Genomic DNA, 15,102 nt, shown 5'->3' on the forward strand with positions numbered 1-15,102 from the left:
TCAGGAGTTCAAGGACCAGCCTTGGGTACTTACTAAGTTTGAGGTCAGCCTGGAGTACATGAAACCTTGTCTATAAGTAATTGGGACCTTTAATCCCAGCATTTGGGACACAGAGGATCTGTGCTACTTTAAGGTATAGGGAATTACAGGCCATCCAGGGCTACATACTGAGACTCTGCCTCAATGAAGTAATGAATAAATCTCGACCTTGAGGCCTAGCTCAGAGGCCTGGCTCAGAAGCTGGACTCAAGAGGCGTGGCTCAGAGGTGGGGCACTCAATGAGGATGTGCTGGCCTAAATTCCATCCCAACAACTAAACAGAAAAAGTATTGAGTAAATTGCCATCCAATACTAAAACTAAGAATGAGCTCAGAAACCTGCCATAGGGCAGAGCGTCTGTCTCAGCTTCTTACAGCTGGGGAGACAGGCTGGGAGTGAGGTGTGGGCATGCCCAGCAGCTGAGGGACCAATGGGAACCTCCAGGTCTCAAGAGGGTATTGGTGGAAGGTATTAGGGTTCAGCCTCCCTGTCATATCCCGAAGACCCCAGGAATGAGGAGCTCAGGGCTGGAGAGACAGCTCAGCAGTCAGGAGCACTCACTGCTCCTGGAGAGAACCTAAGCTCACTTCCCAGTGCCCTCCTGCCCCATTATAACCCTGGTTCCAGGGGATCCGTCGCCCTCTTCTGGCTGCCATGGGCACTGCATGCATACACTGCACAGGAATACACACAGGTAAACATTAACACACGGAAACTAAAAATAAAGGAGAAAATGAGACAAAACAAAAACAAGGTGGAAAGTGATTGATGTCAACCTGTGACCTCTGCACACACCTACACACTCATGCACACACATGTAAACTTAAAAATTAAAATTAGGGGGTCGGGGTTGGGGCTGGAGAGATGGCTCAGCGGTTAAGAGTGCTGTCTGTTCTTTCAGAGGTCTTGAGTTCAATTTCCAGCAACCACATGGTGGCTCTCAACCATCTATCCTGGGATCCAATGCCCTCTTCTGGTGTGCAGGTGTACATGCAGATAGAGGACTCATAAACATACATAAATAAATAAATCTTTAAAAAGAGAGTACCCACTGTTTTTTTTTTTTTAAAGATTAAAATTAGAAGAGGTTTTCTGGTGCATGTTAGAGAAGGAATTCTGACAGGAAGAGAGTGTACTGTCAAGAAGAACTCAGGTGAGGAGCTACTGGGACTGGACACTGGAGTGACATTGAGCTGAGAGATGGCAGAGGAAAAGCCAGGCACACAGGAACCAAGCACATCCCAGGTAGAGGGCATAGTATGTGCAAAGATCCTGAGGCAGCAAGCTGCTTTGAGTGCTCAAATAATAATGAGCAGATGGAGCTGAAGCCCATATGACAGTACTGGGGGAGGGGTGCTGCCTAAAGTAAGGTTGCTGGCTCTCTATTCTGGAAGCCACAGATTAGTTTGGAGACTGTGGGGTTTGAATGAGAATGGCCACCACAGGTTCATATACTTGAATGTTTGCTCTCCAGTTAGCAGGAACTATTTGGGAAGGATTAGGAGGTGTGGCCATGTTGGGGGAGGTGAGTCACTGTGGTGGGCTGTTGGAGGATGGTTTTGTGCTTTGTGTAAAGGTTGCCTTTGTATTATTCAAATGTTGATTTTTTTTTTTTTTGGACCAGGAGAGTTGTTACAGGCTGGATTTTGGTGTTGTTATTTTTATGAAACATTGTCTCAGTGTTTTGTAAACATTCTTCTCCATCACCTTCTGACTGGTTAATAAAGAGCCGAATCAGTCAATTATCTGGGCAGGAGGGAATAGGGCCTGACTTCTGATCTCAGTCAGGGGATCTCAGAGAGGGGAGAGAGGAAGAGGGGGGAGAGAAGGACAGGAAGGTGTGGAGAGACAGTGAGAAGTTGCCATGAGCAGGTTCCCAAGAGTCTCCATGAACCAGAGCAAGCCACAGTGAGACCCAGATCCCAGGAAACAGGCAGATTAGAATAGGGGTTAGAATAGCTCAGAACCTACCCAGCTTAGACTTACAGCTTGTTAATAAAATATCAGGTCCCTGTGTCTTTACTAGGGCTAAAATGGACTAGAGTGGGTGTAGAAATAGCCAGCAGTTATTTGAGAACAAGGGAAGGTGTACAACCTCCCCCCGACAATTATTAATATACTGGGCTCTGGGGTTTTAAAAGCCCAGGTCAGGCTCAGTCTCCCCAACCCCTGACTCCAACTTGGAAGTAAAAGAATCAGATGTCAACCCTCGGGTACTGCTCCAGCGCCATGCCTGCCTGCCTGCTGCCATGCTCCCTGCCATGATAGTCATGGACTCACCCTCTGGACTGTAAGCCACGTTAAGTTCTTTCTTTTATAAGTTGCCTTGGTCATGGTGTCCCACCACAGCAACAGAACAGTGTCTAAGATGAGTTTGAAAGTTCTAGAATGTTCCTCACAGCTGCCACAGGAAAGAGGGTATTGGTAGTGATGCTGTCAGGGATGCCAAGCACGAGCTGGAGTATTATCTGTGGAGGGAAATGGCTTGCTTAGGGGCAGGCATAGAAGGTTGGTCAAGTGGAAGAATGTTCTAGAGGCTGAGGGAGCAGTTTAGGGAATAAGGGATTTTCTGAGGCCTGATCTGGGTGATCTTGAGAATGGACCAGTTGGAGTGAGGCCTGGGAACGAGGCTGCACTCACAGTGCAGCTGACTCCTTTCTCAGGAACACTCCAGCTGGACAAGGTGTTTGCATCTTGTGTCCACAGGGCCAACATGGCCTTGTCCCTGGAATGCTGGGTCAGAGCTTCTGGAGGGAGGACTGGCAACCACACCCACTTCCTCCTAGCTTTGCTGTTTTGCTGACTAAGCAAAGCTCTCTCAGACAGCCTAGAGGGCATGGCCAGGACAGGTGGGGGCCTGCAGAGTCATGGTGACATGGGTTGAGTCAGGAGGACATGGGCTGGAATCTGTGATGGGAAGTTCTAGAAAGAGGCTGCACCTTACAGAGAGCCTTCTGAAAGACTGACATCCTGGCTGTGGAGGCCGGCAGTGCTGTGGCCTCAGTGCCTGATTGCAGTTTGCCTTGGCTATGTTTAGTCCCTTATGAGCCATTCCTTGGCCACATCTGTGTCCAGTCTAATGTCTTTGTTAACTATCAGGGGAATCTTTTGGTATGGATTAAGTTAGCAGATCACCAAGTCCCACCCATAAAAGGCTACAACGGTTGGTAAGCATGAGCCCTGTAGCTGGGTTCTCACTCTGTTGTGACCCACCTGCCAGTGAGCCACTGATGCATTTGGAAAGTGTCTTGATTAACGATTTTCTTTGTCCTGTTACTATAAATATTTCAATACTGTTACCACATTGGAGCATGAAATATGGGGTAACCTGAATCTGTGTTCCTGAGTTTTGGTCACACATTTGGCTCCAGAACAAACTCTTTATCCCCTTGAGGTGACAGTTGTATTTTATGTTAGCAAGTCCTGGCTGTTTCTGGCTCACTTGGACGATGGGGTTGGGGGCTTGCTCTGGATCAACTAGGTACTACCTGGGACCCAGTGACTCTTGCCTGGGCCCCTACCTCCCCTGCACACACACTCATACCCAGTGAGATGTCCTTAGGAGATGATCCTCAGGTCACAGGGTGGAAGCAGAAACAGGGGGAATAAGTCTGTTCTGTGGGGAGATGGATGGAATCCAGGCCGGTGTGTGCTAGGGCAGCACTCTGCTTTTATTTTTGTGTTTCAAATCAAACACTGAAAAGAAGCTGGGTGTGGAGGTGGGGCCAAGTCACAGAAGGGATGGTGGTCCACCCAGGGCCCATCCTTGACATAGCTCAAGTTTCAGAATACTACCCTTTCCTTATTGGTCAGGGTTTCATGTAGCCAGGCTGTCCTCCAACTCACTATGGTAGCCAAGGATGGTGGTCTGAATAAAAGAAGTCTCCCCCCCCTCCCCATATACTACTTGAAAGGATTAGGAGGCTTAGGAGGTGTGGCCTCATTAGAGACCCTGGAGCTTACTAGACTGAGGAGTTGACCACCAGTCAACAGATGAGGATGTGGATGACCTGGTTTCCTGCAGTGCCCTTCTACGAGAGTCCATTGCTCACTCTCTCACCCATCCTTCACTCACACCTCACCCAACCTATGTCTCCCTCACTCAGCTACTCCATTTGTTTATTGTGGTGGTTTGAAAGCAAATGGCCCCCATAGGCCCATAGGGAGGGACACGATTAGGAGGTGTGGCCTTGTTGGAGGAAGTGTGTCATTGGTTCGGCCTTGAGGTCTCAGAAGCTCCAGCTGGGCCTAGTGACTCAGTCTTTCTGCTGCCTGCCGATCAGGATAGAGCTCTCAGCTGCTTCTCTGGCACCATGTCTGCCTACATGCTGATATGCTTCTCCCCATGATGACAGTGGACTGAGGCTCTAAAACCCCAGTTAAGTGTTTTCCTTTATAAGAGTTGCTATGGTCAGTGTCTCTTTGCAGCAATGAGACCCTATGGCATTCATTCACACTAATTTGCACAACCATTCACTCATTCATGCATTCTTCACTAATTCCTTTATTCATCTACTCAGTCATTCACTAGTTCACTCTTCTGGTCACTGTTCATTCAGTTCCTCCTTCACTCAGTCACCCATTCACTTGTTCACCAGTTCATTCATTGATGGTTACTGATGAAGCTGGGGGTGGCCGTCTCAGGTGAGACAAAAGGCCTTGCCACAACTCAGCACCTCCCCTCCCTCCCTTTTCTAGTACCTCAATATCTGAGACAGGGTCTCACTATGACTATGACATGCCAGTCACAGCCAGCAGAGAGAACCTGCCTGTCTGAACATTCCAGAAAGGAGATAGTCCTCACTACCATGTGCAGTCAGTGTGTCTTCATCCTTCATCTGTGGCCTTTAAGTCTTTCCACACACTCTGGGGAAGGGTGACTAGGATGAGTCACAGGTCAGAGGAAAGCATGGAGTCTCCAGAGGTCATGACTGCAGAAGGCAGTCCCAGGATGGAGGGGAGACCCTTCCCAGTGGTTTGTGTAGCAACTGTGTGCATTAGCTCTTGCATGTTCTAAACCAGTGGTTCTCAACCTGTGCTTCACAACCTCCAAAAGACCACTGGAAACTACAGACATTTACATTAGGTTTCATAACAGTAGCAAAATTACATGTAGGAGTAATGAAATTATTTTTAAGCTTGAGTGTCATCACAATATGAAGAATGATATTAAAGGGTGGCAGCATAGGAAGGCTCGGAACCACTGCCCTAGGCCATCTAGAGAGGGTTTAAGGCCCGGGAGGACCTACAGGTTCTATGCAGCACTACCTTGCTCTAAGTTACGAAAGGGACATAAGCATGCTTTTGTTTTTGTTTTGAGATGGGTTTCTCTGTGTAGCTCTGGCTGTCCTGGAACTCACTCTGTAGACCAGGCTGGGCTTGAACTCAAGAAATCCTCCTGCCTCTGCCTCCTGAGTGCTGGGACTAAAAGCGTGCGCCACCACTGCCTAGAGCCCTCTGAACACACACAAAAGTACGGCCTGGGGTCTGGAAGTGTCCAGAGGCTCAGAGTACTTGCTGCTCTTGTAGAAGACCAGAGCTTGGTTCCCAGCACCCAAGCCACTTATAAGTTAACTCCAGAGGATGTGACCCCTCCTTAAGGGGTAGCCCTGCTCCCTGCCACAGACACTTGCAACAGTCTGACCCAGGTTGGGCTTCCGTCATATTCTCAAGAGAACACAAAGCTCTTGCTCCATTCACTTCTATCCCTGAAGGCCCTCTGTGGTCCCACTCAGGAAATGAGCTCACTCTCACTTCCAGACTCCTCTGAGAACACCATTCACCGAGGAACAAGTGTTCAACCTGGAAATCTGTGGGGGAACAATTTATGGTCAAATGTTTTTCAGTTTTTCTGGGGTTGGAGACTCTAGTGGAGGATGACACCGGAACTCACAGGCACTTGTAACTGGCTCCAGTGGATTTGACGCCTTCTTTGGCCTCCTTGGGCACTGTGCTCACTCCCACACAGGTGTTGTGGGAAGGAATTTATGCTGACAGCCCTGTTTATTTTCATCACAAGACCCTTGCACGAGCTGTTCCCTCACCTGCCATGCTCTGGGTCCTCCTCCCAGGCCTCAGTATCTTGGTTTTCCCCCACTCTCCTACTCCTTGTGCAGTGGAGGCATCCTTTAAAGAAACCCTGGGGCTGGAGAGATGGCTCTGTGGTTAAGAGCACTAACTTGGGTCAGACTCAATCCCATGACCTCTTCTAGAGGTCATGAGTTCAATTCCCAGCAACCACATGGTGGCTCACAACCATCTGCAATGAGATCTGATGTCCTTTTCTGGTGTGTCTGAAGATAGTTACAGTGTACTCACACAAAATAATCACCTAAAAAAAAAAAAAAAAAGAAACCCTGCAGCTTCTAATTTCTTTGTGGTCTCAGATGTGGGGTGGGAACCAGAGTGTTCTTAAAACACGCAGTGAGTGGAGTGCATCCATCTTTCACCCACTGGCAAAGGAAGACATCGTTTGGTTCCAGTCGGAGACTTTTCTCTCAATGTACCACAGCAGCTTCCCAAACAAAGGCTAGCGGTTGCAGTTCCTTCCGCATATGTCAGCCTGCCACGTTCACACTTCCTGTGTGCCTCCTTCCTTGGCTCCTTTTGGAGCTGTACAGACACTCTCCTTCCCACATGGTCCAGGCTGGGGAGTGGATAACACCCATACTTCCCACACAAGGATCTTGATCCAAGGAGACACAGGTTATTGACAGCCTCTCTGGGAAGCTGGGTGTGGTGGTGCATGGCTGCCATCCCAGAGGAGGCAGGGTTGGGGCTCAAGGTTGTACATGCAGGAGCCTCCAAGATAAGCCAAGGGGCCTCTGTGCATAGCACTTGCTTACCATGTGAGAGATCCTGGGCTCTAGGCACAGCGTCCCCAAACCATCCCCAACCAGAGGCCTAGTCCAGGGCTTGGGGGCTTTAATTGCCTCAGGGACTCTTGTGGTGAGGGGAGTCCTTTGTCAAACCGTCTTGAGACTAAGTATCTCAGCCTTATTTGCCTAGGCTTCTGCTTAGCGTTCATCTGTCAAGGAGAGAAACAGCAAATCCCACAGACCCAATGAGGCGAGCTCAGTTCCGTTGAACACTAAACACCAGAAAGTAACTTGTGTGGGACTTTCCTCCTCTCCTTATACCCCTCCCCCTTCTTTTTTGGACAGCATCTCAGTGTGTAGTCTAGACTGGACTCAGACACTATGATTGAAGATGCTGTCACCCACCTTGAATATTGGGGGTGTCACCAGAGCTAGGCCTGAATTTCTGGCCTCATGTGATCTCCTTGTCTCAGCCTCTTCTTACTTCCACAGTATCAGGCCCAAAAGGAACTCAGAATAAATGGCTAACTGTAGTACCTACTAGCGTATGAAGCATGCTGGCTTCCTGGCTCACCCAGGCTCCCCTCAGCTCCTCACTTAAGGTTTCCTATATAACCTTGCCATTTCAGCCATGATCCCTGGGGGTCCCCTTTGCCCACATGCTCCTCTCCGGGCCCAGTTTAGTCTGCTGGCTGTGTTCCTTCTATTACTCTGTCCTTGCTCTGGACTCTTCCAGCTGCCTCTGGCTGTACTTGTATCTACAATAAAACCCTTCCCCACACCATATCTTAGAGTGGCTATGTCCTCAGTTTATACATCTGGTGCTGAAACTCTATTATAAATACAATGCTAATATGTGAGGTGGGGTGATGGTCCACTCGTCATCCTAGCGTTTGGTAGGCTGAAGCAACAAAATCACAGGTTCCAGGCCAGCCTGGGTTCCAGAGACACAGCTCCTGTTTTAGTATCAATGAAAGGCAGATTGGAACTGGGTTTGCTGACAGAGTGGGTGAAAACAGCCTAGGTAAAATGGCTGGGGTGCAGGGACCTTCCCTGTCCACACTTGACATTCAGAACCAGGTTCCTGACCTTTGGGCCAGGATATAAACCTCCACTGAATGGGAAGCATGGCTGCCTGCTGTCAAGATCAGACAGGAAAATATGCCCTGAAGAATTGAGCAATTCAGCTCTGCTTAGATCTACCTCCTCGTCTGTGAAATGTGGACAGCTGTCAGGCTAATGGTCCCAGCTACTGAGTCTGGGCCCCCAAGGTGGAAGGAAGGAACTGTAGTGAACAGAAGCCCAATCCTGCTTACTCTGTAACTATGGGCAGCCCCTCCACTGGCCACCAGCTGTGTCCCCTCTGCTACTCCACCAGGGGCTCAGGATCCTGCAGGGTCAGTCAGTCAGTGGTTCCTGGACCACAGGCCAGTGATGTCAGTGAAGGACTCTATGGACTGTAAGAAGGAGCAGGTTGAGCCTGCTTCCCCTTTTCCTCTGCCCAAGGCCTCATTTCAGACAGTAGAGGGCTAGGGGTGGGGAAGAGAGCTGGACACTGGGGCAGGGTGTCTCTCAACTCTGGGACTCATTGCCAGAGGCCTGGCAAGCAGGGCCAAACGGTGTGTCTCATGACAATCTGTGTGTGCATGTGCACTTGGGAGGCAGAGGCAAGTGGATCTCTGTGAGCTTGAGGCCAGCCTGGTCTACAGAGACTTCCAGGCCAGTGGCTTAGTGTAGTGGACCTTGTCTCAAAACCTAAACTATGTCTAGAGAGATGGTTCAGTGATGAAGAGCAGTGACTGCTCTTCCAGAGGACCAGGACCCATCTCGGCTCAGTATCAACTGTAATTCTAGATATGGGGGTGGGATGTCTGACAACTTCTGGTTTCCTGAGACATGGCATGTCATGGTACACTTACATACATGTAGAATACACTCATACACATACAATAAAAACAGTAAGTCAGACGGTGGTACACACCTTTAATCCCAGTACTAGGAAAGCAGGGGTAGGCGATCTCTGTGAATGGAGATCTCTGGGTTGGATACCTGATCTACAGGGTGAGTTCCAGGACAGCCAGGCTACACAGAAAAACTGTCTGGAAAAACAAAAAGATTAAAAAAAAAAAAAAAGTGTCACCTGCAGCTAGGCCATTGCCCAGCCCCAATAGGCTACTGTCTCCCTTAAGAATATTTTAAGGGGCTGAACGTGATGGTGCAGGTCTTCAATCCCAGTACTTGGGCAACAGAGGCAGGCAGATCTCTGTGAGTTCAAGGCCAGTCTGGCCTATATACGGAATTCCAGGACAGCCAGGATTATAGAGACTCTGCCTCAAGAATAATAACAAAAACACAAACACAAGCACAAGATGCTAAGGGACTAGAGGACTCAGTAGTTAAGAGTCCTGGCCACTCTTCCAGAAGACCAGGATTTGACTCCCAGCAATTAGTGGTGACTCACAACCATCTGTAACTATGGTCCCAGAAGATTTGATGTCCTCTTCTGGCCTCCGCAGGCACCAGGCATGCACGTGGTACAGACATACATGTAGGCAAAACACCCATAAAACTAAATATATTTTTTTAAAAAAACCAGTATTTTAAATGATGAGCCAGTAGAGTGGCTGAGTGGGTAATGGCGCTTGCTGCTAAGCTGATAACCTGAGTGTAACCCGCCCCACATGGTTGGAGAGAACCCACTCCCCATTCTCCACACAGGTCGATGGCACACACAGCCACACTCACTCACTACACATACATACCCACACCAACTGTTGTTGTTTTTAACATTTATTTATTTAGCACGTGTACGCTGTCCTTGTTTTCAGACACACCAAGAGGGCATCAGATCTCATTACAGATGGTTGTGAGCCACCATGCAGTTTATGGGAACTGAACTCAGAACCTCTGGAAGAGCAGCCAGTGCTCCTGACTGCTGAGCCACTGCTCCAGCCCACCAATTTTTAACTTAAAGATTTTTATTTCATGTTTATGTGTGTTTCACCTGCATGTATAACTGTACACAGTGTGTGTGCAGTGCCTGAGGCCAGAAGCGGGTGACAGATCCCCTGGAACTAGAGTTACAGATGGTACAAGTTGCCATGTAGGTGCTGGGAACCGAACCCGTCTCTGGAAGACCCAGTGCTCTTAGCCATTGAGCCATCTGGCTATCCCTAATAAATGTAATTGTAAAAATATTTGTGACAACAAAATGGCTTCCAAATCCAACAGTCTTAAAGCTGTTTTCTCTGAAGCTATGGATGCAGAGCCCTGGAAGGGGCCAGGCTTCTGCTCTGCTGCAACTGGTCACGCATTCCTAAGGAACAGACTCAGGAGCTCCCGGCTGTTTCACGTTGCTCTGGCTCACGTGTGCTGTCATTTTACTCTGTGGCTGTAGAAGGGGACCCCTGCGCTCTATTCTGTGTGCATCTGGCTTGTGCTGAATCGGGGCCTCCATGTAGGGTCTACAAGTTCCATGCTAAGTGACCCTCCTGCTTCAATGTCCCAAGCAGTCATGACTGTATGTGTGGCCACTACACACAGCTTGCTCTCTGGGTTGCTCTCCATCAGGCTCCTGCTCGGATACACCCTCAGCCTCCCTGGACGACGGAGGGAGGGCAACAATCTCCTATATGAGACACATTGAACTACCACACAGCCCTAAATTCAAAGGGTGTTCTGGACAGTTTTATGTCAACTTGACACAGGCTGGGGTCATCGCAATGGAGGGAATGCCTCCAATAGAATGGGCTATAAGCAGCCTGTAGGGTATTTTCTTATGATGGGGAGGGCCCAGCCCATCGTGGGGGGTAGGGCCATCCCTGAGCTGATGGTCGTAGGCTGGTTTTTTTTTTTTTTTTTTTTTTTTTTTGTTTTTGTTTTTTTTTTTTGAGACAGGGTTTCTCTGTGTATCCCTGGCTGTCCTGGAACTCACTCTGTATGTATGTAGACCAGGCTGGCCTTGAACTCAAGAAATCCGCCTGCCTCTGCCTCCCAAGTGCTGGGATTAAAGGCGTGCGCCACCACTGCCCGGCGGTCGTAGGCTCTGTAAGAAAGCAGGCTGAGTAATCTATATGGAGCAAGCCAGTAAGCAGCACCCCTCCATGGCCTCTGCATCAGTTCCTGCCTCCACTTTTCTGCCCTCTGTTGAGTTCCTGTACTGATGACCTTTGATGATGAAATGATATGAAAGTGTAAGCCAATACACCCTTTTCTCTCTAATTGCTTTTTGTTCATGTTGCTTTATCATAACAACAACAACAACAAAAAACCCTCTAATTAAGACACAGGGGATATTTTACCTTCTGATGGCTCTCTACAATTTGTCAAGGGAAACTGAGGACAGAGGTCGAAGACTGAATGGGGACCCCCACCCCCGTGGCTGGAGACTTTGCCCTGTGTTGCCTGACACGGCCCCCACAATGGCTATGGTGAGGAAAATTGGGTGAGTAGAAACAGGAGACAGGGTGCCAGGTGGCAGGGCTTGGCTGGCCAGCATCATGGTCAGAATTCCTCTAGGATAGAGCAGAGGTGAAGCTTCTGAAGGGCCCTGTGCTGCTGGTCTCTAGGCCACCCCCAGGGTTTTTTCTGAGTACAGCATCACCTGTCCTGGGAACCATGTCCAGCCTGGTCTCCTCATCACCTTCCTGCTTAGGGATAGGGAAATATTGGTAGAAAAACCAGAGGCAAGAGAACAAAATCATGCCTGAGGCCCCACTATTCAGTGCTCTTGTCCCAGGTAGGGACAAGGCAGGTAAGCCATGGACAGCCATTCTCTCAGAGACTATGTCTGGTGACAGGCCCATGATTCCAGGACTCTAGAAGATGAGGCAGAAGATCTTGAATTCAAGACCAGTCTGGGTCATCCTGGGTACACTGTCATGTACAGGCAAAAGCCTATCATTATCAGGCTTGGGAAAGATCTGTCAAAGTCAAGGGGATGGTGTCATTGGTCCTGGAAGACCTCTATTTTGGGGACTGGTGACACTGTTATCAGGCCTGGGCAGACTCACGAGGGCTAGAGGTGTCTAGGGATACTTGTCATTGGGTCTGGGCTGATGGACTGCTGCCTGGTCAGGACTGGGGATGTCTGTAGTCAGTGCTAGACTCTGGGGACACATTGTTGGACCTGGGGATACCGGTCATTAGGGCTCAGACCCCTATTTTGGGCCATCAGATGCCACCTGTTAGGTCTAGGTGCGCACTGCCACCTTTCATGTCCTCCTCACAGAACTCACATGTTTGAGAGTTTCACTCTGTAGCTCAGGATATACTGGAACTGAAATCAATCCTTCTGCCGCAGTCTCCCTAGTGCTAAGATTATAGGCATGAGCTACTCTATCCAACTTATTTTTTCTTCAATACAGACTATGATACAACCCAAGCTGGCCTCAAAGTCCTCATGCCTCCGCCCCCATGGAGGCCTCAGTGACTGCAGCACGGGAGCCGGGCAGCGGGTCTGCTCTTCATTTATTCCAAGCACTCAACACCGACAACACCATGACTTCTTAGATCCTTACAAACACAACTACATCCAAGTGGTGACATCACAAGTGTGTTCTAGGTTTTACCAGGTACAGAATCAACTTGCACGACGCACATCCAGGAAGAGGAACACACCGGAGCCAGGGAAGGCCAGGCCAGCACAACTTTTGGAATCCATGGTCCTTGTGGATGTGACCCTGGAACTAGAATGACAGGACAAACACTGTGACAGGGACAAGGTCATCACACGAGTATGCATCGGGTGTCTTCCACAGCCCTGTCCCCAGAGCAACTTGGCTGGAGAGCAAGGTGCCCCAGGAGGGCAAGGATGGCAGGGTATTTGTGAGGAGGGTCACAACAACTCACGTTGAGGGGTATGAGGTATGTGCTCTCTCTCCCCACCATTCACCCTGTCTCCAGAAGAGCATCAAGAATGCCATTCTCAACTTGGGGGAAAGCTTGACAGTCTCAGCTCCCAGAGTGACAGAGACTTGGAACCAGGGCCATCTACCCACAATTCCTCAATCATTTTGAAGACTCAATGGACCAGCACAAATGCAGATGTCTGGAGAGAAGCTGGGGATATGGAGCAAGAGGCATGCCCAGGTATGTGTGCTCCACTTACAGATAGGAACTCCTCTTAAGAGCCCACCACAACCAACATGGAAGCTGCTAGAGAGTAAAAGAGAAGACCTGAAGATGAAGCTGCAGCTTGGGGTTCCTGCCCTGTCATCTCCCACCCTGCAGATTACAGTGTTCAAGGGTCAGACCCTTTGGCACTACAGCATCTCCATAGCTACAAAGACTTGTGAGTTGCCAAGACAACAGAAGAGCATGAGGTAGGCGTGAGCTGCAGCAGCTGTGAAGAGGGCACACTGGGAAACAGAAGGCAGAGCTAAGTGCACTGCCCGGGAGAGTTGAATTCATCACTACAGCAAGATCCTCCAGCTGTGCTCATGGTTGACATCTGACCACCATGTCCCCAGCCCTGACATCAGCCTTTCCAGACTTCCAATGCCTAGCAGTGTGGCAGTGGGGAGGCTGGGACACAACGAGAGCATCTGCACCAAACAGGGGCGGCAGGCATAAGTGGGGTCGGGCTCCAAAGCAGACGTCCATTTCTGCTGAGCCACGCTGTCCTTCCAGAGGCTTCAGAATGACACTGTCCACAGAAACTGCTGCAGCACTGCAGCACTGGCCTGCAGGAGCCACAGTATGGAGGCTGGAGGTGCAAGGACTGGGGTTTTCCCAGAGACAGAGACAGGCGTATTATAAGCCTCAATTATATTAAATTGGGGCTAAGATTTTGAGAAATCTCTCAGGACAGGGTCCTGTTACACAGCCAGGCAGGACTTTAACTTGCCCTAGATCCCCTTGCCTCAGCCTGCAAAGCTCTCGGAATTCTGAAGGAGCTGAGACATCACTGCTCAAAAGCAAGAATCCACAGTGTTCCCTCTCCACTGGAGCCTGTCTGTTTCCAGATAAGCTCTGAAGACAGCGACACAGGGCTTTGGAAGGCAGGGCAGGGCTGTGTGAAGAACTCAAAGTGGAGCCAAGCCCTGGGCAACAAGGCTGAGGAACCACCCTACAAAGAGGACTAAGATGAAGGACAGAGTCAGAAGCAGGACAGACAAGGGTGCCTGAGTGGCCACTGCACTGTGCAGAGTGGCAAGGCCTGGTGGAACCTGACCTAGGGATGTGGAGCTGGCCGAGTACACACCGAGGCTCAGGCTGCAGGCGTCCGGGGCAGGGTGACGGGAAGGGCAAGGCTGCTTCGAGGCTTATCTCTGTCGCCAGTGGCTCTGATCTAGTTAAGAAGAGAACGGCTGTTCAGAACTGTGCATGGAACATGACGGGAGAGAAGGTCAGGAACCAAGAATGAGGGCCAGCGACAGGGATCAATGGGTAAGGGTGCTACCGAGCCCGAGGACTTGAATTCAATTCCAGAGTCTCCCATGGTGGAAGAATTGACTCACAAGTTGTCCTGTGCCCTTCTTATGGGCACCTCAACACACCTGCTCACACACATACACACAATAAAAGTAAAAACAAAAAGAGCCAAGAGTGGAAGGATGAGGCCTGTAGACCCTTCATAGAATAGCACTTGAGGCCCTCAGGAAGGAGTGTGGTGGCTGAGCAAGGCCACTAATCAGGTCTGTCCTAGCTGTTTGGTCCCTGCAAGGAACGTCATCTTCGAGAGAAACCTGGAGTATGAACAGGCAAGGCCAAGGGTGGCCTGCTCCCACAGCAACATGCTCAAAGCCAGGCAGAGGCACTGGAGGGATGATGGGAAGGCTGGGGCCCATGAGCTACCCTTTTGTTGGGGAGCTTCCTCTTCTGCACGCCTGGACAGAAGAGGGTCACATGGCAGGAATGGCCCTTCTGCCTCACTCAGATTTTCTTCCTGGTAGCATCAGGTGCTGGTCTGGGTCCTGGTACGCACCTATTTGCTGGCCCGCTTGTGTCTGTACATTTGCATCATGCGCTGGCGGAAGACGTCAAAGGTGTCTTCTTTCTGCTCAGGCCCATCAGCTCCCAGGCCCTCTCCCTCTGAGAGAGTCCCCCTGCAGAGCAGAGGTGACAGTCAGAGCTAGGATCAGGAGTCAACGAGGGTGCACAGGGACATGGGACAGATATCCAGAGAGGAAATACAGTCACAGGGTTGGGACATAGTTCAATGAGTGCTTGCCATGCAATAAGGCCCAGACTTCTCTCCCTAGCACAACAAAAATTAAACAAGAAAAAGAAGCCACTAGCTCAT

General features: G+C 49.8%; 1 protein-coding gene across 8 annotated transcripts in view; it reads right to left on the minus strand.

The window, feature by feature from the left end:
• Nucleotides 1–8,823: 8,823 nt before the first annotated feature.
• The window catches only part of Sugp2 (SURP and G-patch domain containing 2), a 28,273-nt gene continuing 21,994 nt past the window's right edge, over nt 8,824–15,102 (minus strand). For 4 of the 8 annotated variants that reach the window (XR_013104443.1, XR_004608440.2, XR_004608441.2 and 1 more), the window contains exons 10-12: nt 14,785–14,905; nt 14,062–14,148; nt 8,824–12,544 (exon numbers count right to left, since the gene is read on the minus strand). Coding sequence is in view for 3 of the 8 variants with exons in the window: in XM_034519998.2 (XP_034375889.1) it covers nt 14,785–14,905 (121 nt within the window). In the remaining 5 variants the exon portion in view is untranslated. Of the gene's footprint in view, nt 12,545–14,031; nt 14,149–14,784; nt 14,906–15,102 lie in introns of all 8 variants that reach the window. The other 4 variants (XM_034519998.2, XM_034520000.2, XM_076914323.1 and 1 more) reach the window with 2 other exon arrangements.

The sequence above is a fragment of the Arvicanthis niloticus genome, chromosome 16, assembly GCF_011762505.2.
Source record: "Arvicanthis niloticus isolate mArvNil1 chromosome 16, mArvNil1.pat.X, whole genome shotgun sequence".
NCBI classification, from domain to species: Eukaryota; Metazoa; Chordata; class Mammalia; order Rodentia; family Muridae; genus Arvicanthis; species Arvicanthis niloticus.